The 24,550-nt window shown below is 40.1% G+C and overlaps 1 protein-coding gene and 1 long non-coding RNA gene across 5 annotated transcripts in view; one reads left to right on the top strand and one right to left on the bottom strand.

Moving 5' to 3' along the window:
* The window catches only part of UHRF2 (ubiquitin like with PHD and ring finger domains 2), a 130,063-nt gene extending 116,578 nt beyond the window's left edge, over positions 1-13,485 (bottom strand). The window contains exons 1-2 of one of the 3 annotated variants that reach the window (XM_004457378.5): positions 12,948-13,485; positions 4,573-4,806 (exon numbers count right to left, since the gene is read on the bottom strand). In XM_004457378.5, the coding sequence (XP_004457435.1) occupies positions 4,573-4,806; positions 12,948-13,100 (387 nt within the window). In that variant the 5' untranslated portion in view covers positions 13,101-13,485. The remainder of the gene's footprint in view (positions 1-4,572; positions 4,807-12,947) is intronic. The other 2 variants (XM_004457379.5, XM_058301836.2) reach the window with 2 other exon arrangements.
* Positions 13,486-23,172: 9,687 nt separating this feature from the next.
* Positions 23,173-24,550, top strand: part of LOC131279442 (uncharacterized) — a 74,597-nt gene continuing 73,219 nt past the window's right edge. For both annotated transcript variants that reach the window (XR_011649315.1, XR_011649316.1), the window contains exon 1: positions 23,173-23,363. This is a non-coding gene — a long non-coding RNA (uncharacterized lncRNA). The remainder of the gene's footprint in view (positions 23,364-24,550) is intronic.

Here is a 24,550-nt window from a genome sequence, read left to right as displayed (position 1 = left end):
GTTCAAACCCAGGGCCTCATGACCCGTGTGATGAGCTGGCCCATGCGCAGTGCTGATGTGCACAAGGAGTGCCCTGCCACGAAGGGGTGTCCAGGGCATGGGGAGCCCCAGACGCAAGGAGTGCGCCCCATAAGGAGAGCCACCCAGCATGAAAAAAGTGCAGCCTGCCCAGGAGTGGCACTGCACATACAGAGAGCTGATGCAGCAAGATGACACAACAAAATGAGACACAGATTCCTGGTGCTGCTGACAAGAATATAAGTGGGCACAGAAGAACACACTGCGAATGGACACAGAGAGCGGAGGGCGGGGAAGGGGAGAGAAAAAAAATCTAAAAAGAAAAAAGCAGTAGCTTCTAATCCATTGTTATTATTCAAAAGAAGTTTAAAAGGCAACAATGTAGAGAGACAATGGTAATTAAATGTAAAAATGTTCCTGGAGGGGATCTAATAATGTAAGGGAAAAAGGCTCAAATGTACATTATTGGGACATGTGGAAAAATTGGAATATTGACTAAGCTTTATATCAATGTTAAATTTCTTGATCTTGATAAGTGTGCTTTAATACACCTTAAACTCCTTAAGCTGCATAAAGGAATATCCCTGCTCTTAAGAAGTATACAAGGAATAGTATGTGTTCAAGGAGCAGGATATTTATTTACAACTTACTCTCAAATGTTCAAAAAATGGATGGACAGATAGGTAGGTGGACAGACTGCAAACAGACAGAACGATACAGAAAATGGGGCAAAATTGTTATAATGGTGAATCTGGGTATGTGGGTGGGAAGAGGGTATGTTGGAGTTCTCTGTATGGGTTTTTTACTTATTTATTTGTTTGTTTGTTTTGAGGTACTGGGCTTGGGAATTGAACCCAGGACCTCATATGTGGGAAGATGGCACTCAACCACTGAACCACATCGGCTCCCTCTCTATAGGTTTTAATTTTATACCTGTCCTGTAAATTTGAAATTATTTCAAGATAGAGAGTTTAAAGAAAAATGTAACAATGTAAGCGTAATATTTATAAATATGTGCATACTCTGAGGTTACCGTGTGTGTGTGTGTGTGTGTGTGTGTGTGTGTATTTTTCCCTTCTTGCTGTCAGCTAAGAGGGTCTAAAAGCAAAAGCAACGAAGTATCAGTAAACAAGGAGCAATGAGCACACTAAGTGCCTGGATCTTGGTTCCTAATACCATTCTCCAATTAAAGAAACCAGGGCTCCTTGGAGATATTGTTCATTCTAGGACTGGGGCAGGAAATATACAAGATAGTCTAGAACATCTTTTTGTAGTAACAAGAAGTGCCCACAATGATAGAGGTATGTCAGCAGGACACAGGAACCAAATGAAAGTGCTCCCAACAGTCAAAGCTGAAAGAATTTGAGCAATAAAGTAGTATTAAATTATAACCCAAAGAATAAACTAGCCATTAGTCCATTCTAAAGTAAATTAAAAAATAGAGGAGAGATTGGCCATGCAGAGGAATTCCAAACAATTTATGTAGCTATTCTGCACTCAAGGAAGTAAAGTATAAATCCCTACTCCTTGAGTGTGTACTGCACACCAGTGACTTCCTCCCAAATACAGAATGGAAATAGGAAAGAGGTAGATTATATTGTTGAAAACTGACAAACACTACCTCATCCAGGTGATCAAAGTTCACATTAATGATGATAAGTCATGTTCACAGTATGTTCCCTGGATAAGATGTGATGAAAATAGCACTTTACCTCTATGTGTCTTCCTCCCCAAAACAAATAAATCCAGTCTAATCATGAGGAAAACAACAGACAAATCCCAATAGACAGTTTACCAAATACCTTATCAGTACTCCTAAAAACTGTTGAGCTCACCAAACACAACGAAAAGTCTGAAAAATTGTCACAGTCAAGAGCAGCCTAAGGAGACATGACAACTAAAATGTAATGTGGTTTCCTGAGTGGGATTTAAGGACAGGAAAAAGACATTAAAGAAAAATTAAGGAAATCTGCATGAAGTATTGACTTTAGGTTAATGTATCAATACTGGTTCATTAATTGTACCATATATACTATAATAATGTAATGTGGGTGTAGGATACATGGGAATTCTGTGCTATCTTCCCCATTTTATCCTAATCCTAAAATTGATCTAAACAAAATTTATTTAAAAAGTAACAATGTAAGAAGCATTGAAACCTGAAGAAAGGATGAAATCAAATGAGTTATATGTCAACAAGAAAATGGCTTTCAGTTATGACAATTCTGTCTGAACTGAGAGCACTATATAGAGTACTGTTAATTTGTTTTACGCATATCATAAATTTATTCCAGGTTTTACATTTTGCTATTGCAAGTACTTTTTTCTCTTCTACTTTATTTTCTAATTGGTGGTATCATGCAAAACTACTGGTATTTCAATATTAATTTTGAAAATGACACCTTACTCATTGTTCATAACTTTCTACATTTATTTTCTCAGCTTTTCTAGGTATCCACAAGTGACAACTTTGCCTCCTCCGATATTTACACTTTATTTTGTTCTTATAACTGCATTATCTAACACTTCCTGAAAAATGTTAGGTAACAGTAGCATTAACTAGTTTCTTTTTTGTCCATTCCTGCCTTTAATGGGAATGTTCTTGCTTTTCCCCACCATTAAGCATAATACTGGCTGTAGTTTAAAATATTCATCTATTCCATCTGTTCCTCTAATGAAGGATTTTTTAAATCCATTTTTTATTCATTCCTGATTTTTATAAGTTTTATAGAGATGCAGAAAACTTTTTTTTAGATTTGTTTTTTTTGGTTTATTAATAAGATAAATTATATTAAGACATTTCCTAATAATGAACTAACTCTGATTCCTGACAAACCATACTTGATGGTCAAGGTATTATATTCTTTTAATATATAGCCATAATTCTATTTGCTAAATAAAACTTAAATTTTACATCAGTATGTTAATGACGCTGGTGTGACAGTCACGTTTTAACCCTACCAGTGTTATACTGGGAAGCTTTCCTTTTTTATGTTGCAGATGAGTTTAGGTAGCATCTTAATCACCTATTACTTAAATGTTTAAAACAATTCATAACTGAAGCCACCCAGGTCTGATGCTTTTTTGGAGTTAACCTTTGCCAGCTTTTTTGATTTCTCCCATCTCTGGATCTTTTTGCAAAATAATCTCTGCATTTTGTTAAATAATTCATTCATCTACCAATTTTTAATTTTTAGCATTCATTTTACTTTGAAACAGAGTCTGGGCTCCAATTTATTCCAAATTATAAGCTATTGCACCATAAAACTTCTCAAAATCCTATTAATTGTGAAACACTAAAGGAATTCTTTGAGATCAGAAATGAACAAGGATGTGCCTACTGTTACCGCTTCTATTTAACACTGCACAAGGATTAAGACAAAATAAAGAGTTAAAAGGATTTTTTAAAAATTCAATTATTTCTATACAACTTATTTAAAAAGTTGGAAAAAGTTGGATACAAAGGATCATAAATCATAACTAGATATTAGAAACAAGATGCATTTAAAGAGGTAATTATTTAAAATAGCATCAAATCAAAGCTCCTAAATATACAGTGAATAAAATACACAAAAGGAAAACTTAAAGCTAATTGAGACAGATGTCTGAAATTTAAGCTAGATCCATCTTGTTCATAAATTATAAGACAAAATGATGTAAAGATGTCAATTCTCCAAGTTGATATATGCTACTCCCCAAATTCCAGCATATTATTTATTTGTAGTTTTAACAAATAATTCTGAAGTTTGTATAAGTACGTATTAAAAGCCAAACAGCTAACAGCTTGAAGAGGAATGAAATTTGAAGATGGGAGAAAGGGAGATATCAAAACACTCTATAAGGCCACAGTACTTTAACCAGTACCAGCAAAGGGATAGAGAGATATACGAACGGAAAAATATATTAGCAGTATCCAGTGAGTGAACTAGCACTTCTGTTCGTAGGTAGAAACTGTAAAGAAGTTCTTGAATATGTGCACCAGGATACACACACCAGAATGTTAAAAAAAAAAAATCAGTTTTAAGAAATTGAAAATGGGAAACAGCCTGAATACCTATTAATCACAGATTAGATAAATATACTGTGGTAAATTAACAAAAAGGAAAATGTAACAGAATGTACCAGAATCTTTCAATACGGAAAAGAATTCCACTATAAATTCAATATAGGCAAAATTAAACATTGTTTAGAGATACATATAAGTAGTAAAATTAAAGAAAAACAAGAAAATTATCAGAAATCAGAATAGGTAGTTTACTTCTTAGAGAGAGAGAGGGAGATGTGATCTGGAAGGGGCACACAGGAGGCTTTAAAAAGGCTTTAACCTTGGTGGAATTACACAGGCAACTGCTTTATTATTACTAAACTGTATATACACATTTTATATATTCAGCTGTATATATATTTCACAGCAAATTTTAGACTACTTTTTAAAGTTAATATATTAAGATTTCTACGTTGTCTTTCAAGTGGCAATCAATGTTTATTCATAACATCCCAAAAAAGAAAAAGACATATATTTTCACAACAAGAAGTCCGAAGGAAACAACATACCTTATATAGTCCAATGCCAGGATCAATAAGAAACGCATGAGCTGATGTAGATGGCTGACTGAAATGTCCCATCCTTGGGTTTTTCTTTACTTTAGGTGGACTATTAGAAGAGGGCTTGACCTGTACATCAGTCTGTTTAGATGTGCTAGGAAGATCAGGGTCTGGGCGAACCAGTAGCTGAATTATATCATTCAGTCCAACATCATAGTCAAATAAAGTATATCCATTTTCCAACTAGAAAAAAAGACAGAAAAAGATACTGAAATACTCCTCTGAAAACTTGATCTTTCTACATGTTACCCATAAGCCCCAGCCAAATCATTAAAACAAATTTAACCCCAATTTAGTGATCTTGAAACCATTCTTACTACTTTATAGCCTGTGATGTCATTGCCTCTAAACCCTAATAAATTCTTAAAACTCACCCTGTGTGAGATACAGGGAACACTTCTAGCCATTAAAACCAAAAATGTATCACTGAGGCTGTGACCTCAACAAATAGGAAGAAAAACTCTAAACTAGATTTAATTTCTCACCAAGCTTTATTTTAATGAAGTGTCTGAACCCACTACAAGAAAGGAAAAGTGAATTCTGGAAACAAGTTGTTTTTATGACCTCGTATTCCATGAAAGACTTTAAGTCAACCATTTCATCTTTCTGAAACTTTTTTTTTTTAATCAAGCAGGGAAAAAAAATCAAGTAGGAATAATTCTAATTCTTGCTCAAGTTATTCTGCTTGCCTGAAGTTTTCTAATTTAATCCATCTGTAAACATTATCAAGTTATATCATAAAGGCTTCCAGGATGAATAGTGAATAAATATCTTGTCTTTTAGGATGAATAGTGAATAAGTTATCTTGCAACTCATGAGATTTTTGGCAGTCTCCAATTTGCTTCTTTAGAGAATTCAGGTGGCCATTTACATGTAATTTACATTCACCACTTCCCCAGAAATATAACCAATTTAAACAATGCTCATTTTTCCTCTTTATGTGTAATATCTGTTATCCACAACCCTCAAATGCATCAAAACCATATGAGAAGTCAACCAAGGGGAAAGAATAAAAGTCTGCCCTTGAATTACAAACTTATTTATATATTAAGTCAATAATTTTAATTCGAGGGGTCCAGGAACATACCTAGCACAATACTACACATTACAGCTGTTCAATTTGTTAAATGAAGCAAGGGATCATCAGTGTAACAAGAAATTCACAAATAGATTTCCCAGTAAAGGAATTAAATTTGATATTTTACAGGATGATATGTTTATTCCAAATAAGCCTAAGGAGTCCCAAGTCGGTAAAGCAGATATGTCATTATAGAGATGTTAATATTGTTACCTTATTTAAAAGCAAAAACAAAAACTCCCACTAATCCTGAATTCCTGAAAAATTAAATAAAAAACTCAAGGAGCAAAAATTCTATGCATTAAACCTTCATTTTTATATTCTCCAATAGTAAGTATAACACACCAATTCTGGAAGTCAAAAAAAAAGTACAACTTGATGAAACAGACAACTGTTGAGCATTATGACAATTATAGAAAAACTGAAGGATACAAAGTAGACAGTAAAAATAAACTATAATAGCATGAAATATGAGAATTAACTGGTAGGGCATCCACAAAAATGAAGACAGTGGTTAAGATGAAGTAACTGGAATTTCAAAGTGTTTACATAAACACTTTTCCATTGAAGTTAAAGGCACAAAAGTCAGGATTATTCCTACAATTGACACCTCTAACTACAGTTTTCACCATGGAGAGCTGACACAACAAAAAGAAACACAGATACCCGGTGTCGCTGATAAGGACAGAAGCAGTCACAGAAGAAGACACAGCAAATGGACTCAGAGAGCAGATTGGGGGGGGGGGGCCCGACAAGGCGAGAGAAATAAATAAATAAACAAATCTTAAAAAATAAAGAGTAAATACAGGGAAACAAACTTGGCCCAACGGATAGGGCATCCAGCTACCACATGGGAGGTCCACGGTTCAAACCCAGGACCTCCTTGACCTGTGCAGAGCTGACCTATGTGCAGTGCTGATGTGCGCAAGGAGTGCCGTGCCACGCAGGGGTGTCCCCTGCGTAGGGGAGCCCCACGCGCAAGAAGTGCGCCCCATAAGGAGAGCCACCTGGTGCAAAATAAAGTTCAGCCTGCCCAGGAGTGGCGGCCACACACAAGGAGAGCTGATGCAGCAAGATGATGCAACAAGAATAGACACAGATTCCTGGTGCTGCTGACAACAATACAATAGAAGAAGACACAGAGAGCAGACAACTGGGGTGGGGGATGGGGAAGGGGAGAGAAATTAATTAATTAATTAAAATAAAAAAAGAGTAAATGCAAACTGCTTTGAACAAAAGAAACAATGTCTTAAGCCAGGGTGGATCACTATAAGCATATGAAGGTAGAAGGCAGTGTAATAAAAGTTACACCCAGGTTAACAAATAACCACTGTTCCTTCAATTATTCATGTTTTCTACGATAGCCATTTTTTTACTCAGATTATCCAAACCTTCCCTTCCCTATTAAAAAGTATCCTTCTAATAATTCTAAAGCAGTAATTATCATCCATTGCATAGCAAGTTCCACACGACTAGGCCATAGTGAACAATTTGAAGACTACTCAAATGATGTGTTACTTGAAAATTACTAAAGTTCTTTCAAATTTAAGGCAAGTATGTAAAGTTATTACTTTCAAATTATGCTCTGAGTGGGAAGAAAAAGAAGAGGTCATTCTGAAACTACAAATACCTTTGAGTTGAAGGTATGTAACTATAATCCAACTTGTCAAAATGGCAAAAGTTTGAGAACAGCTATCCTAGAAGATGGGGATGTGGGATTTACAATACTGGGGAGGCAGGAATGGTACCAGGATATTTTATTTGTTTTGTCAGATAGCACCCTTGGAATTTTAACTGGGTTGAAGAAGGAAGTTCCAGGTAACAGAGAGAATCACAACAATGACACAAGGGAAAACTGGGAAGAAAATATCAAGTGGCACAGTGGCTGTGAATGCAGTATGGAAGTCATTCCCAAGGACTACTAGCAAGGGATGTAAATGCAAGGTATAAATTATCATCTTTTACTATATATTCTTAAGTTTTACATATTTATATACACAGTCCTTTAAAGACTCAAATACTTTTATTTTGTATTCTGCTATTCTGCAAGAAAATGAAGAGTCCTAAGACCAAAATGCAACTACTGTTTTTTCTTCAGTTCTGGTTCAAGCACCGTATCTACAATCTATGTTTTAAGGTTTTCTCTATAGTAGCACTTGGGAAATAATGAAGGGAAAGGTGAACATTTCCTTTCAAAGTCGAAAAAGCTCTGGATTTTCAAAAGATTTAGAATCCATCAACATCTCACTTCCTTACAAATATCCAATCCCCAGGGTGCCTCCAACACAACTTTCTTCCAGATGATAATGTCCAAATAAGGTTACCCTAATCTAACCAGAACAAATAGCTCTGCAGCCAGCTCCTACATGGCAGCACACACAGCCTATACAGGGAAGTGGACATGGCTCAACTAATAGAGCATTCACCTACCATATGGAGGGTCCAGGGTTCGATACCCAGGGCGTCCTCACCCATGTGGTGAGCTGGCCCACACGCAGTGCTGCCTGCACACAAGGTTGTCCCCATGTAGGGGTGTCCCACACGCAAGGAGTGCACCCCGCAAGGAGAGCCACCCCACATGAGAAAACTGCAGCCCACCCAAGAATGGTGCCGCACATATGGAGAGCTGACGTAGCAAGATGATGTAAGCAAAAAAAGCAACCCAGTTTCCAGTGCCGCATGACAAGGATGAAAGCAGACACAGAAGAACACACAGCAAATGGACACAGAGAGCAGACAATGGGGAAAAGGGGAGAGAATAAAATAAAATAAAATAAATAACGGAACTATATAACCTAACAGGTTGTATTCTACAGAGATATTCTACTGTATCTAAAATAGCTAATCCTGAACAAGTTTTATGTAGATAATTTAGTGACCAAAAACGCCTCCTAAAATGGTCCTTCAAACTCCATAAATCATAACAATCAGAACCAGTATCAGTATCAAAATCCTATTGAACTATAACACAAGTTTGCACTGGACTGAAAAATTCCAATGCAGGTTTAAAGTAAAAACTAAAGTCTGTTTTTCCAAAATAAAACCAAGACAAAAATGCCACGATTCTTGCACAACATTTTCAAGAGAAAGACTGAGAACTTTCGATAAAATCAGCAAATCAAAATTCAGGGCATGTGCTTTTTCCCCACAAAGCAATTTTATTTTTGCATTATCCTTCATCTTTTAAAAACTTATGTCTTGGCCTGGAGATGAATGATACCTTTATCCTTCAGCATTTATTTATGTATCATCATGCTTTCATTTACTGACCACCTTGTCTTCTAAAGTAGACTATCCTTGAGAATATTTCCTATATTTGAGGCCATGCTATTTTATCTTCCCTTGCATCTTTAATCCCTTTAAATCCTGGCTTCTGGCCTTCATCTCCATAAACATGTAGAAAGTTACCCCATCCTAAGGTATCCTCTTTTCTCCTGAAAGTTGATGAGGAAGCTACCATAACTGCCTCTACTTTACTATCTACCTACTTCTTACACTTCTATAATCAACCTGAGTTTATATGCTCTTTTCAAAACTATATTGTAAGTATACCACGAAGACTTTCCAGCCTGAATCTAAGGGCCTTCTGCCTTCAGTCTCCTTCACAAACAGATCGGATCTGACATTGCTGATTACTCCCTCCTTTGGAAAAAGCTTTTTCCAATATAACTCTCTTGGTTTTCCTACTTTTCTGACCATTACCCTTTCCTCTAGTCTCAGAACTTTTATGTAACCCAGTGTGGGCTTTTTTGTTTGCTTGTTTTTAGATTTATTTTATTTCTCCCCATCCCCTCACTGCTTGCATTTGCTGCGTCTGCTTGCTGTGCGAAGGTCTTCTTTTCAGGAGGCACGGGAACCGAACTTGAGATATCCAATGTGGGAGGAAGGCGCCCAGTTGCCTGAGCCACTGCTGCTCCCTGCCCTGCTGTGTCTCTCATTGTTTCACTTGTGTTTCTTGTTGCATCACCTTGTTACATTAGCTCACCACACATGCCCATTTCATCAGCTTGCTGTCTTGCTTGTGTTCTCCAGGAGGCACTTGTGACCAAACCCAGGACCTCCAATGTGATAGGCAGATGCTTAATTGCTTGAGCCGTGTCCACTTCCCTACATAACCCAGTTTTGACCCACTTGATTTCATTTTCAACTCCCAGTCAAGTTTTCAAAATATTTCTCTCGAACCCTCTAAATTCTGGCATGCCAGAAACAACCACACACACACATGGCCATCTTAAGTATCTCTTTTTTCCAAAAATCCCTTATAATCTACATTTTTAGTAGCTTACCACCATTTTCCTTCATAACATGCCATTACTCTCCATGTCCCTCCCTTACCCTGTGACATGTTTTGAAGGCTGTTAGAATAGTTAATATCTCATGAATACAAGCCAATCTTAATTTACAGGACAGGACTCCTAAACTAGAGTCCAGTTTTAAAGTGTCTACTGTTATCTGTATATTGTTCTACATTCAGTTCTTCCCATATTAAAGAACATCAAAGAAGTTAAGACTAAAATTAAATGAATCAGCAGATAATGGTCTGAACCTACATAGAACAAGCATCCCTTAATATTACAATTACTTCAGGAATATCTTCCTTTAACCACATTACCAATGAGAAAAGATTCTCTAAAATGCCCCAAAATTCGGGTACTTAGGAATTCTCAAAATTTTCTAGTAACTGAGTCCTGTAATGTTTTGTTAAGGAGGCATTACTAGATTTACAAATAAAGCACATTTCCTTGTTTCTAACTTAAAAATGAATTAGATGCCCTAGATCAATGGGGAGTAAGTCAGATTCATTTATGAGCATCCACTGACTGATTTCCTTTCAAGGAATACTTCTTAGAGATTTCCTTCCCTTGCTGCTCTCCATTTTAGCTCTCAAAAGTGGAATAAACTACACTGCTTCTTAAACTTAATTTGTGTACAGATAAACTGAAGATCTTGTTAAGTGCAGATTCTGCTTCAGCAGGTCTGGTGGGGCTCCCAGTTGGTGCTTATGCTGCAGATCCTGCTGATCCAGGAACTACATATTGAAAAGTAAGAAAGTTAGAGAACTGGCCATCCTTAAACATTCATTTTCCAACTCTGGTGTTTATGAGAATCTCCTGCAGGGTCTTACTAAACCCAACTACTTGCAAGTCTGGGCTGAGCTGGATGTATATAATAAATACCCACAAATGCCTCTGATATCCTAAAATTAAAAGCAATACACCTAATAAACATAGGAGATATGTGGACTGGGAAATAGGTACTGCTTAACACTGTAGACACTTTAGGCTTGTGACATTTTTCACTATGTGGCGGTAAAGCACCTTGAAGAAGAGGCAACTTTTTCTAAGGAGCACAAAAGCATTTTACAGGATATGCACACTGATTACACTATGGAAAAGGAGAGAGCCAGGTTGTTTTGTTTTTGTTTGTTTGTTTTTAAGTTATAGCACTTCTGTTTTGTTTGCAAGCATTTTTTTATTGGTTCCTTAATGTTCATGACTTGTAAAAAAGCAAGTGTGTCCTGATTTTAAAGCAGTTGTGTATTAAATACCAGGTAGCTTTGTATTGCTTGTTGAGGTTATTATTTTCATCAGTTTTCCCCAGAACCTGGAAGCCATTTCCTGGTTCACTGGAAGTCTACTTTGTTGCCCTGAATTTAATCCAATTCCTTCCTTTTCCTCAAGACAGCCAAGTGCCTCTTTTATTTTAGGTTTTTGATAATTAGACTTTTATGCATTCTCAGGCTTCACTTCTATCTCTGATGCCAAAGTCACCAAAGTGTCCTGGGAAATCATGTACTGTTGTCTCTAGTTAGAAAGTAAAATTTCAGAACACTTGATCACATCCTTTTTGTCGTTTCCCAAAAGGAGAAAATATTATCAGCCACTTATCGCACAGCAATGCAAAGCTACCTAATATTTAACACAATTGTTTTAAAAACAGGACATCTGTTTTGACTGCTTGCAAAAACACAAATCAAAGGTGCTGTAACATAAATAAATAAATAAACCTGACTTTCTCTTTTCCCACAATTTAATCTTTTCATTCGGAAATTTCTGGAATATTTGAATATTTTCCTCCTGTGAAAGAGAGGAAATTATTCCTTTCAAAATCCTTTGTGTCTGAAGGAAAATGGCTACTTCTACCAAACCAAAGGTTTTACTTCACATCACCAGGGCTGGTGCCAAACTGTGGTTGATATTAGAGGATGCCAACTTCTAAAAAATGAATTAACATTAAAAAAAAAAAAAAAAAAAAAAAACAAGAAAAATAAGAAAGGCCGTTGTGTCTAGGTTTAGACCATCAGAGACTTGTGGAATAAGAAAAACCTTCAACTAGCCAGAACATGGTCATACCATGCAACTACCAGACACCCAAAGACACCTTCATGTGCAAGAACACTTTCTGCTTTCAAATATGTACTAACGGCTATGCTCCATTTTCTGTGTTAAATGCTAAGATGCACGGAACGTTAGAATGTGAGAGGTAAGAGGCAAACTACTCTTTTATACTCCTTTCCACTCAGGGAGTAAAACTTTTGGCTTACACTGGGCATTTTTAAACCTAGACCCGGATTACAGCAATAGCCCCCTTCAGCCCAGGTCTCTACTCTCTCTATAGACATGATTCCAATTCTAGAAAGGGCAGGAAAGGAGGGTTGGCCAAAAGTTCTGGAAACGCTTCGAATCTTAACTGTGTACAAATCCCTTGCACAGTGAGAGCTAGAATACTCGTGTCTTTAGAGGAAGCAATGCCTAAGTTTCCCCTCCCATTGGGAGCGAAGGGAGACGGGGCGGCGCGGTACAATGTGGGACATTAGCGGGGTTAGAGCTGAGGGGAGCTTAGGAGCCAACCCTCCCCAATCACGATGTAGCATGGCCGCCAGAGCCCGCTGTCCTCCCCCACCTCTGGAAGCTCCGGACCCCGCCGAGCGCGGGAAGCGAAGGAAAAAGAACCCAGGCGCTCGGAAGGGCTGTGCCTGCGGCCGGCGCCCCACTGGGGAAGGACAGCGAAGCCTCAGCGCTCGGGCGCCCACGCCTCCAACCCTGCCGAGTGCACCTGTAGGAGGGAGTAGCGGGCATCCCGCCGTCCCCCTCCGCGGGCCCAGGCCCCGCGCAAGGTGCGGGGCCTCGTTCACTCTGCGGGCGCCGCGGAGCAAACCCTAGGGCCCGTCCAGCCGGTAGGTCCGGGAGGGGTCCCGCTGCCCCTCGCCCAGGGCTTCCCCGGGGGCGCGGCGGGCGCGACTCACCTGCTTGCCCCGGTAGAAGAGGCGCTGGCACTCGGGCCGAACGTCGAACAGCGCCCACACTCGCTCGCGCAGCTCCTCAATTGTTGCTTTGCGAGAAACATCCTCAATGGTGCGCGTCTGGGAGCCGTCGATGGTGCGAACCTGTATCCACATCTTGGCGCCGGGAGAAGGGGCCGGCTCCCTTTGTCTCCCCCGCGGCTCGGGGCGCCGCGCCCCACCCGGGCCGCGCCGTTCGCGGGCGGCTCCGACTCTCTGCGGCGGGCGGGCGAGCGCGCGCAAAGGCAAGAAGACCGACCCGGCGCCGGACCCGACCAGCGGCGGCTGCGGCTCCTAAAACGCGCGCGCCCGCCCAACAGAGCTTAGAAGGGCCGAAAAACCGGAACTAGTCGGAAGCAACGCGACTGCCGCAACTCGCGCTTCACAAATGAGAAGAAGCCATGTCTGCGCCGCGCCAAGTGTTTACTTATAGAGATGGAGCTCCCACATGGAGGTCACGGCGCCAACTGGATCTCGCGAGATCCACCCCGGGCTCCGCCTTAAAGAGGAAGCGGCCTGGGAGGCGGCTATAGACTGAGAGATCTAAAATGAGCGGGCGCGGAGAAGGCGGGGCCTGGAGGCGGGGCTGCCGAGAGCCGTTACTTGCCCCTCCGCCCGCACCTGGTCTCCGGACACGCCCTCTAGCCCTCGGGTTTCGGGCGGTTATACTGCCGCCCACAAGGGTTGCCTTTTTGGATCCTGGTTTCCGGGCCGAAGAGGCGGGAGATCGCTCAGGCCTAGAGAATACTGCACTGTGGTCTCAAAAAACACAAAAATTCTGAAAACCTTGACGCGCGCGTACATGATCACGAAAAGGTTGGACGCGGCCTAAGTTCCTGAGTAAGCACAGAAAGCCGAGCCGGACACCCGAAAAAGGCCCCAGGGCCGCCTTTGCTTCGCGAACACGTTTCCCGCCGGTCCCGAAGGTTCCTTCGCGCGCAAACCCGCTTCCTGGGGTTTCGCGCCGCTGGCCGGAAGTGGAGGCCGCGGGCCGCTCCCCCGGGCCGCACGCAGCCACGCCGCGGTGGCGGTCCGCCGCGCCCGGCCCGGACGATTTCACTTGTGGTCGTTCCATGCTAGGTGCACCTTTCGTTGAAGAGGTAGCGGGTTCATGGAAAATATCGTTTTAAAAGATACGGAACTACACAGGACCGAAAAAAGACTCCAAGGAGCCGATTAATATTCTCAGAAATAGGCCCAACTCGACACTGAGAGCAGACTTGTTTAAAGTGAAAACATGTCTTGTTGGAAGGGAGAGAACATAAGATACAAAACCAAAACAACTTGGACTTTATTAAAATTGATAAGTTTACTGAGACCGGTTCTCATTATTACCATAAAGATGGAGCAGCATTTTTTGTAGACTTATAAGCACAAAGCCAGTGGTATCATTTAAAAGATGGCCCAATACGGGAAAGACAGGTAAAATGAAATACGTATACATATTTAGGGTTTCTGCCTTTACTGAAAATTTCACGTTTACCTAGACATCTAATATAATTCATCTTTTCTGATATAAATAAAGCAACTACCAAGGCCTTCATTACATACATAAGTGAGACAATATACATAAATCATCCTTGGGCCTGCCTCCGTAAGGGATAGCTATTTGCTATTAAGGTTATGCCCTTGTGGATGCATATCAAGAAATTTTTTTAAAAATTCCTGCCCAGAAAGCATTTACAATCTAGTTAAAATTTAGAAAAAATGAAACTATTAAAGAATAACTTTAGCACTAAAGAGTGTGTTATGGATTAAAAAAGCAATTAGAAATGAGAGAGAAGGGAGACAAACGATCTGGGAGCTTAAGGGTAGAGGTGCAACTTGGCCTGAGTTAGACAGTATTTTATAGTGAATTAAAAGCTCAGTTTATGAACTGAGACAGATTTGAATTGTAACCCAAGTTTTGCTACTTAGTTTAAATGTGATTTTGGACAAATTACTCAGTGTATAATGGTGCTTAAAATATCTAATGAATGTAAAAGGCTTAGCAGAGTGCCTATTCTGTATTAGTATACAATAATTTATTTTACTGCAGTTAGATTTAGATCAGCAAAGAATGCCCAAAGAGGAGAGAGTACTTAAGCAAAGACAAAGTAGGAAGGAATACCATTTTCACAGATGAGAAGATATTACATTATCAGTGAAAGTTTGAAATGAATAAGGGCTGAATGTGAAGATAAAATTCAAAGCAGTAGATTTTGTGAACCCCAGGGAGAAACTAAAGGTTTTTAAGGAGTACAACATTGTGATTAAATATATATTTTCAAAGATAAAAGAAGAAATTGGAAGGATGCCATAGGGAAAAAGTAAGGGGGATAGGGAACTTTGTTAAAAAGCCTAGTGAGGAGGCAATTGTGTCAGCTTTGGTGAAATTAGTGGCAAGGGGTAAGAGACCAAAGGATGGATTAGATTCCATTTCTTCTAGAAAATTGAAACTGGAAGACTGGATGTATGGATTGAGGAATGAAGAAAATGAAATGTTGAAAATAATTCCCATCTCTCTAGTTTGGGAGTCTTACATGGATGACATGGATAAATGGTGATGCTCTTAACTGAAATACAAGAGGAAGCAAGTTGGGAAAATAATTTTGTTTGAGCTGTGTTGCGTTTGAAATGCATCCAAAAGTATACCTAGATGGAGATATCTAAGTGACATTTCAAAATAAATTCTGCAGTTCTGAAGAAAAGTGAGAAAGTCCTGAGAGAGTCAAGATCTTCTATGTTCATTTCAGAAGTGAATTTCCCCTTAATGTGGTGGGGCTTTAGTGGAAACCCTTGGGGGAAGAAAAGGCTACTTTCAAAATTGGATTCTTCTGAAACTGTATAGAATTTATGTTAATCTAGACAACACTAGATCTCAAAGGATGGGCAGAATAGGAGTTAGAGATGTGAGCCTCAAATAATGTATCTATTCTGTGCAGACCAAATGAGTTACATCTGGAAAGGAAGTTTGTATATGCATTAAACTACTTAGGATCCAAATAAGTAGTTGCAAATAGTGATTGTATATATAACAATATATATTTTGTGTTTCTTCAAATAATACATATTGTAACTAAGGTGTTTTTTTTCTCCTTCTGTTGCTACAATTCTGGTTTTGTCTGTTTAGGAATCCTTTACTGCCCAGTTGTAAAAACAAGATAGAAGCTCTCCAACAAAAACCACATTAGACAGTTCTGGAAATTCCATGACTTATTACCAGATGCGTGGCTGAAACAACTTGAATGTAAACAGGGAAAGAAAAGAGAAATTATTTACGTGAATGTAAAGCAAATACTCAAGTTTACGCCATCTGTCATTGATCCAATGGTTGTTCAAGTCAAAAGAGGCAAAATAGAAAGAGAAAAGATTGTGCCGTGTATTTTAAACTAATTATTCTAGATTTTTAAATCATACATCAGAAGGTCTCCAGTTTTCTCATCTAATGTTCCAAAAACAAGAAATCATTTTTTTAGAACATTCATTTCAATCTGCTCTCTGAAGCCATGACTACGTTTGTAACTGCACCTCTTTGCTGGATGTCTTCCTTTTGCTCCTCCTCTCTACCTGCTCCCTGTCCTGGAGTCCTACGGTTCCCTACACCTCACCCCCACCACACCCTTATGTTTAGTCCCTTTGGGGGGGAGGGGGACGACACACTTTAAATTATCTTAACTGGAGGTTTTCTGGCATAATCTTGTCAACCGAGAAATAACAAACTAAACTGCAAGATAATAAAGACATTTATTTGGTGTCTGAGAATTGCAATTCAGGGAGCAGAGATTAAGGTAGCAACCCAAGTCATGTCTCATCTTGGCATTTCCAGGCAAGGATTTTTAAAGGAAATAAGATTACACAAGTTGTTTGTGGTTTGTGAATATTTGGGGTACTCTAATTTTTCTTTAGTTCATTATCTTGTGGTTTGTTTTATGGTCCAGATGTCCTTAGGATTTTCTATTTATTTTATGTATGTATGTATGTATGTATGTATATATGTATGTATTTCCCCTTCTCTCCCCCCCCCCCCCCCCGCCCCGCCGCCCCAGTTGTCTGTTCTCTGTGTCTGTTTGCTGTGTGTTCTTGTCTTTGTCCACTTCTGTTGTTGTCAGTGGCATGGGAATCTGTGTTTCTTTTTGTTGCATCGTCATGTTGTGTCAGCTCTCCGTGTGAGCGGCACCATTCCTGGGCAGGCTGCACTTTCTTTCGCACTGGGCGGCTCTCCTTATGGGGTGCACTCCTTATGCGTGGGGCTCCCCTACGCAGGGACACCCCTGCGTGGCACGGCACTCCTTGCACGCATCAGCACTGCGCATGGGCCAGCTCCACACAGGTCAAGGAGGTCCGTGGTTCAAACCCCGGGTCTCCCATGTGGTAGACAGATGCTCTAACCACTGGGCCAAGTCCGTTTGCCTCCTTAGGGTTTTGAAGAACATTGTTGCTTGAGGCTTTGAGTACTTCCACGATTTGTGATATCTGACTGAGACCTGGATAAGAGTAACTTCAGAATGACCTCTTTACTTTGTTGTTGTTGTTTTTCAAGATTTAATTAATTAATTTCTCCCCACCCCCTCATTGTTTGCACTTGCTGTGTCTGTTCATCTTCCTTGTTTCTTTAGGAGGCACCAAGAACTGAACCTGGGACCTCTGATGTGGGAGGGAGGTGCTTAATTATTTGAGACACCTCCATTCCCAGCTTTGTTGTGTCTCTCATTAGGTTTTTCTTCTTGTGTCTCTTGTTGCATCAGCTTGCGGTGCCTGCCCATCATGTCAGCTCGCTGTCTTGCACATCTTCTTTAGGAAGCTCCAGGAAACTCCACTCCCTGCTTTTTGTTGTGTGTCTCATCATGTTTTCCTTCTTGTCTCTTGTTGTGTTAGCTTGCTGCACCTGCCTGTCATGCCAGCTTGCTCTCTTCTTTAGGAGGCACCACGAACCAAACCAGAGACCTCCCATGTGGTAGGCAGGAGCTCAGTAACTTAATCCACATCTGATTCCCCCCTCCTGACTCTGTTTTAAATCTCTTAGCCATAATAGCTCTATTTTATTTCCTTTAACAATCTCTAATGCTATTTTAGATAGAACTACAACTACATAATAGATATAAATTAGAAGTTCCATTGACTAAAAAGCACTTCATATTGTGACTCATTACCCAAAACTAGCCATATTTTAAAGGTTGTGCACTTTCTTTTAACAGAATCACAGATTTTTGCTGTGGAGAACTACTTTAGAGGTCATTCTGGTCTAACCTCTTTAATAAATTAGGAAATGATTTGTCCAAGTACATGTAACCAATGAGTGATAGTTTTAAATTTGAACTCTTGTGTCCTTCCTCTCTAGTCAGTGTTCTTTACCCTTCAGCTGCCCCTCTTGTTTCTCTGGCGATTTCCTCATATGATCACTTTGTCTGGAAAATAAGCCTCCTCCCTCATGTGGTGAGTGCCCTGGTCCTTTGGAGTACCTCAGGTAGGAGTGGGGGCTTGGGATTCTCACCAAAGGCTTACAGGTTATCTCCATTTTCAATCCCAGGCCTTCCCCTGCCTTCTGGGGCTGGTATTTTTGCTGAGCCTTTCAGAGAGTCTGTAACAACTCAGCTCCAATTTCCCCCACTGAAGGAAGACACTCACGGTTCAGCTTCCTGATGTTGGGATCAACTTAGGGTTCAACTTCCAGTTAGGGTGTCATTTACAGCTTACTCCGCATAACATATTTTAGAGGCTTAAAATAACAGTCACTTTACTACCTCTCATAGTGGAACAGGAATTCCAAAATGACCCAGTTGGAAAACTTGAATTCTGACTCAGTATCTCTTATGCCATTGCATTCAGATGGAACAGGAGCTGGCAGAATCAGGTCAGAGCAATTGGGAACTTCAGGTGTCTTTCTCTGTTTAGGAATTATCAGGACCTTTCTAAATGGTCTCTTTCTGTGGGCTAGTTTGGACTTCCTATAGCATGACAGCCTCAGGGTAGTCATACTGCTTACAAAGTGGTTGAAGATTTCAAGGATAAGAATTCCAGTGAACAAAACAAACACTTTCTAAACTTTTTTTTTTTACTTAACTTTGAAAGTCACTTAGTACCACATCTACCATTTAAAAGAAAAATCAAGGGAAATGGACTCAGCCCAGTGGATAGGGTGTCCGTCTACAACATGGGAGGTCGGTGGTTCAAACCCCGGGCCTCCTTGACCCATGTGCAGCTGGCCCATGTGCAGTGCTGATGCGTGCAAGGAGTGCCGTGCCATGCAAGGGTGTCCCCTGCGTAGGGGAGCCCTATGCACAAGGAGTGCACCCTGTAAGGAGAGCCGCCCCGTGCGAAAGAAAGTTCAGCCTGCCCAGGAATGGTGCTGCACACAGGGAGAGCTGACACAACAAGATGACGCAACAACAACAACAAAAAGAAACAGAGGTTCCTGTGCCGCTGACAACAACAGAAATGGACAAAGAAGACCATGCAGCAAATGGACACAGAGAACAGACAACTGGAGCAGGAGGGGGAAGGGGAGAGAAATAAATAAATAAAATGAAAAAGAAAAATCAAAAGTCTCAAAAATCCATTCAATTTCAATATGATGGGGATAGAGACCCCACCTTTTGATGGAAGGAAGAGCAAAGTCATATTGTAAAAAGTTGTGAGATGAAAGACATCATTGCAGCTATTTTTGGAAAACAGAATCTGCAACAGACCTCCATAAATTTTTTTTCTATCTAATTTTTGATACAACCAAAGGCTTCTAAAATTTAACTAAACACTTCAGGAATACAAAATAAAAGGTACAGAGAATAATATAATTAACACTTATGTTCACTACTTTGCTTAAGAGAAAACATTTCAAATAGTTAAAAACTCCTCTCTGCTCACATTTCTTTTTCTTTACCATATAATCTCTCAATTCAACCTTGTTTTGAATTGGGTGTTATTGCCATGCACATCTTTATACTTTTAATACATGTCTATGTATTCCTAAACAAAAGTAAGTTTGGTGTTTTTTAAAAACATTTATTATATGTGGTGTGTTTTTGTTGTTGTTTGTTTATTTGTTTAGGTACTAGGGCCAGGGATTGAACCTGGAACCTTGTATGTGGTAAGCCAGAGCTCAACCACTGAACTGCACTGGCTTCATATTATATCAGTTTTGAATCTGGGCATGTCTTAGCTGGTTCCTCTGTTTTAGAGTCTCTCACAGGTTGCAATAAAGGTATTACCTAGGCTGTAGTCATCTCAGTGCTTGAGTGGGGAAGGATCCTCTTGCACATGGGGTTGTTGGCAGGATTCAGTTCCTTGTGGACTATTAACAAGACTGAGGACCTCAGTTCCTTGCTGCCTGTTGGTTGGAGGTCACCCTTAGTTCCTTGCCTTGTGGGCTTCTCCAACACGGCAGCTCATTTATCAGAGCACGCATGCTGAAGGCAAAGGAGAGAGTCCAGCAAGACAGAAGTCATAGTCTTTTGTAATCTAATCATGGAAGTGATGCCCATCACTTTTAACATATTCTATTGGTTAGAAGCCAGGTCCCTAGGTCCAACCCCACTGTATTAGTCGGCCAAAGGGGTGCTGATGCAAAATACCAGAAACTGGTTGGTTTTTATAAAGGGTATTTATTTGGCATAGGAGCTTACAGATACCAGGCCATAAAACATAAGTTACTTCCCTCACCAAAGTCCATTTGGAGCAAGATGGCTGCCAATGTCTGTGAGGGTTCAGGCTTCCTGGGTTCCTACGTTCCTGGGGCTTGCTTTTCTCTGGATTCAAGATTCCTTCCTTCCTGGTGCTGGCTTCTCTTTCCTCTGGGTGCTGACTTCCTGGGTTTTCAGGAACAAACTCTAACATCAGAAATCCCCAACTCTGTTCTTCACTATGTCTTTTATCTGTGAGTCCCCACCCACCAATGGGTGGGGGAGGCAATGCCCTAATCGTAACTCAATCATGTCCAGGTACAGATCAGATTACAAGCATAATCCAATATTTCTTTTTGGAATTCATCAGTTATATCAAACCGCTACACCCACATTCAAGGGAAAGGGGTTATGAATACCAGGAGGTGGAGATCATTGAGAACCATTTTTGAAAGCTACTTACCACATATACCAAAGTAACTTTTCATTTTGTCACTCACTAATAGCATCTGATTTTTCAGGTCTGAAAGGGATAGCATAAATAGACAAAATTGAAGGAAAAGGCTAAGGTTAAGGAAGTGGCAAAATTTTTTCATAAAATGATTAGGACTTAATGAAACAGTATTCCCTCAAGAAGATGCCTACAAAATTATTGCACCTCAAATTTAAGCCTTATTATGCTGATTTGTAATTGCCAGTTTGCTGACCTGTTTTCTCTAGGAAAAGATAAAATATTTTGTGTTTTTTATTTATAAATATCACATATATATTCTCACCCCAGACCCCATACTTGATCAAATTCCTTTGCCTGAAGAAAAAGATTTTGGGAAATGGATGTGGCTCAAACAGTTGGGCTCCCATTCACCATAGAGGAGGTCCAGGGTTTGATGCCCAGGGCCTCCTGGTGAAGGCAAGCTGGCCCACATGGCAAGCTGCCCCACGTAGGAGTGCTGGCCAGTGCAGGAGTGCTGCCCTGTGCAGGAGTGCTGGCCCATGCAGAGAGCTGACGCAGCAAGATGACACAATTAAAAGAGACACAGAGGGAAGCGGCTGTGGCTCAATCAGTTGGGTTCCCATCTATCACATGGGAGGCCCTGGGTTTGTGCCCCAGGGCCTCCTTGTGAAGACAAACTTGGCCCATGAGCCACGTAGAGCTGGTACAGCAAGATAATGTAACAAAAGGGAGACAAGCAGATACAGAAAAACATGCAGGAAATGGACACAGAGAAGAGACAGCAAAGAAAAGAACAAGCTGCAAGGGAGGGAGTGGTGTAAATAAGTAAATCTTAAAAAAAGAGAGAGAGAGACATACACAGAGGAGAGACAATAAGAGATGCAGTAGAACAGGGAGCTGAGGTGGCACAAGAGAATGATCTCCTCTCTCCCAGTTCTGGAAGGTTCCAGATCAGTTCCCAGAGCTGCCTAGTGAGAATACAAGCAGACACAGAAGTACGCACAGCAAATGGACACAGAGAACAGACAACGGGTGTGTGTGTGTGTGTGTGTGGAATAAATAAATATATTTTTTAAAGATTTATAAAAATACTGATTTAGAAGGTAAAATTTGCTTGTTTGCTAAATTTTGATTTATAGAAATCCTCCTTGAACCCCAGTTTTCACCTTTACTTGTTAAGGATAAAACTCAGTAAACTCTTGCCTTAAGACCTCTGTAGTGACCCTCTCTGAACATTTTGGCCTGGGTGTTTCTTACCACACCTTCTTTGCCTGGCAAATTTCAACACAGGTCAAGATTTCCCTCAAATGCCATTTCTTTAGTATGTCTTTCCTGATACCTCCCAGCAGAAGAAAATATTTCCCCTGTATTCCTACAGTTAGTCTATAACTCTACTAATACTTAACTAAGACCTGTAACTCTTTGTTTGCATGACTGCCTCCCCATTAAATTTTTAATTTCCTAGAGGGCAGGCACTTATTCTATTTATCTTTGTTTCCAACACAAAACTCAGTACTTGCTGTCCAGATATACTTAAGTGGCTGTTGAAGGATGGAAGGAAGGAAAGGAAGAGTTAGTCTATTCATGTGACTACATAGAAGCAAATTTGCATAATCTGCAGACCTTCAAAGGCTCAGATACCTCTCTGCTTCTCATTCTCTGACCTCTCACATCCTCTTCTCAGGAAAGAGATAAATCACATCTTCTTTTATACAGATCAAAATTTTTGCATAGAAAAAAAAATCACTGAACATTTTCAGATACTTTAAATTCCCATGTTCTAAGAGGTCAAGCACCTCAAACCTGGGACTATTTATGAAGAAAGGATGGAGAAAATTGAGGTATTTGACATTTTTTTCTAGACCAGTTTAGAGGAAAAAAGTACAGTTTTTCAATTCCACTAATATAATGTTTAGGTTTTTTTAGGATTGTTGCCTTTGGTAGGTTATGTACCCCAATGAAAGACACGTTCTTAATTTTAATTCACATTCCTGTGGGTGTGACATCATTTGTAAATTTTGAAGATGTTATTTTTAGTTACAGTGTAGCCAACTAAATCAGGGTGGGGATTAATCCATGTTACTAGAGGCCTTATAAAGAGAAAAAACTGGAAGACAGGAGTCAAAGAAGGCCACAGGGAGAAACCAGAAGTCAGCAGAAAGCAGCAGAGCAGACACAAGGAGAGAGAGGTCACCATGCGATGGGAGGCAGAGCTGCGAGCGAGGAACCTCTAGGATTGCAGCCAGCCGTGGTCAGAATGCTACAGACTGAAGAAAGAAAGCATGGCCTTTTTGATGCCTTGATTTGGAACTCCTGGCCTCCTAAACTGTGAGTCAATAAATTCTTTTTGTTTAAGCTAGGCCATTGTGTGATATTTATCATAGCACCCTGGCAAACTCAGATATTGCCTGCAAAGAGGAAAGGTTATTGACATTAAAACATCCTGTTTATATAGAAAGGGCTAAGTTTTAGTTTGTTTGTTTTTGCCAATTTCTAGCTGAAAACATGCTTACATTGTTTTGTTGATTTGCATGTTCAAGAAATCATATATAATTAGTCCATATCCATTGAATAATCAGTCTGTTTACTGCAGCTATAATGAAGACATGTATCATGATACAAAGGTCATGGGCTCTGGAACAAGATAGATTTGAATTTGAATCTGGAATCTACTAATTACCAGCAATATAACATTAGACAACTTATTTAATATATCTGAACCTTGGTTTCTGTACCTGAAATGGGGGCTAGAATACCACTCACAGTGCCACGAGAGCCAAATGAGACAAAGTTTTGTGTAAAGATTCTGTCATTCAATAATGGTTGCTCTCGCTCCTACCCCCAACCCCTGTTTTTTTTTTTAATTTAAAGAAAAAACTTATTGAAGGTCTGAAAAACAGTTCCTAGAAGATTGCCTTTTCCAGAAAATAGTAGCTACACAAAGCATTGCATCTATCATGTTAAAGCAGGCATTAGACATAGATATGAAAACCAGGAGATGAACCACCATTCTTCAACAATCTAAGCAAAGATAAAATGCGTAAGGATCAACATGGCTGACTTGCAAAGGATGGGCTCTTTAAGTAACATCAAAAAAAAGAGAGAGAGAACAAAATGGATGTGTGTTCAGTTGTATACACTGAATTGAACCTATGCCACTAATCAGAGCATTTTGTCATATAGTATTAGCAGATATTATAAAAGTGTATAGTGTCAAAGGAACAGAACCAACAGTATTCAAAAGCAGCTTTGTGGGAAGCAAATGTGGCTCAAGCAGTTGGGTACCTGCCTACCACATAGAAGGTCCGGGATGTGGTTCCCAGTGCCTCCTAAAGAAGACGAGCAAGAGAGCAAGCTGATTTGACAGGTTGGTGTGGCGAGCTGAAGCAATGAAGAGACACAATGAGGAAACACAATGAGAGACACAACAAGCAGGGAGTGGAGGCGGCTCAAGTGATTGGGTGCCCGCATATCACATGGGAGGTCTTGGATTCTGTTCCCCCTAAAAAGAAGAC

The sequence above is a fragment of the Dasypus novemcinctus genome, chromosome 8, assembly GCF_030445035.2.
Source record: "Dasypus novemcinctus isolate mDasNov1 chromosome 8, mDasNov1.1.hap2, whole genome shotgun sequence".
Classification (NCBI taxonomy): Eukaryota; Metazoa; Chordata; class Mammalia; order Cingulata; family Dasypodidae; genus Dasypus; species Dasypus novemcinctus.
The sequence above is the reverse complement of the archived record's forward strand: the minus strand, read 5'-3'. Positions and strand labels throughout refer to the sequence as shown.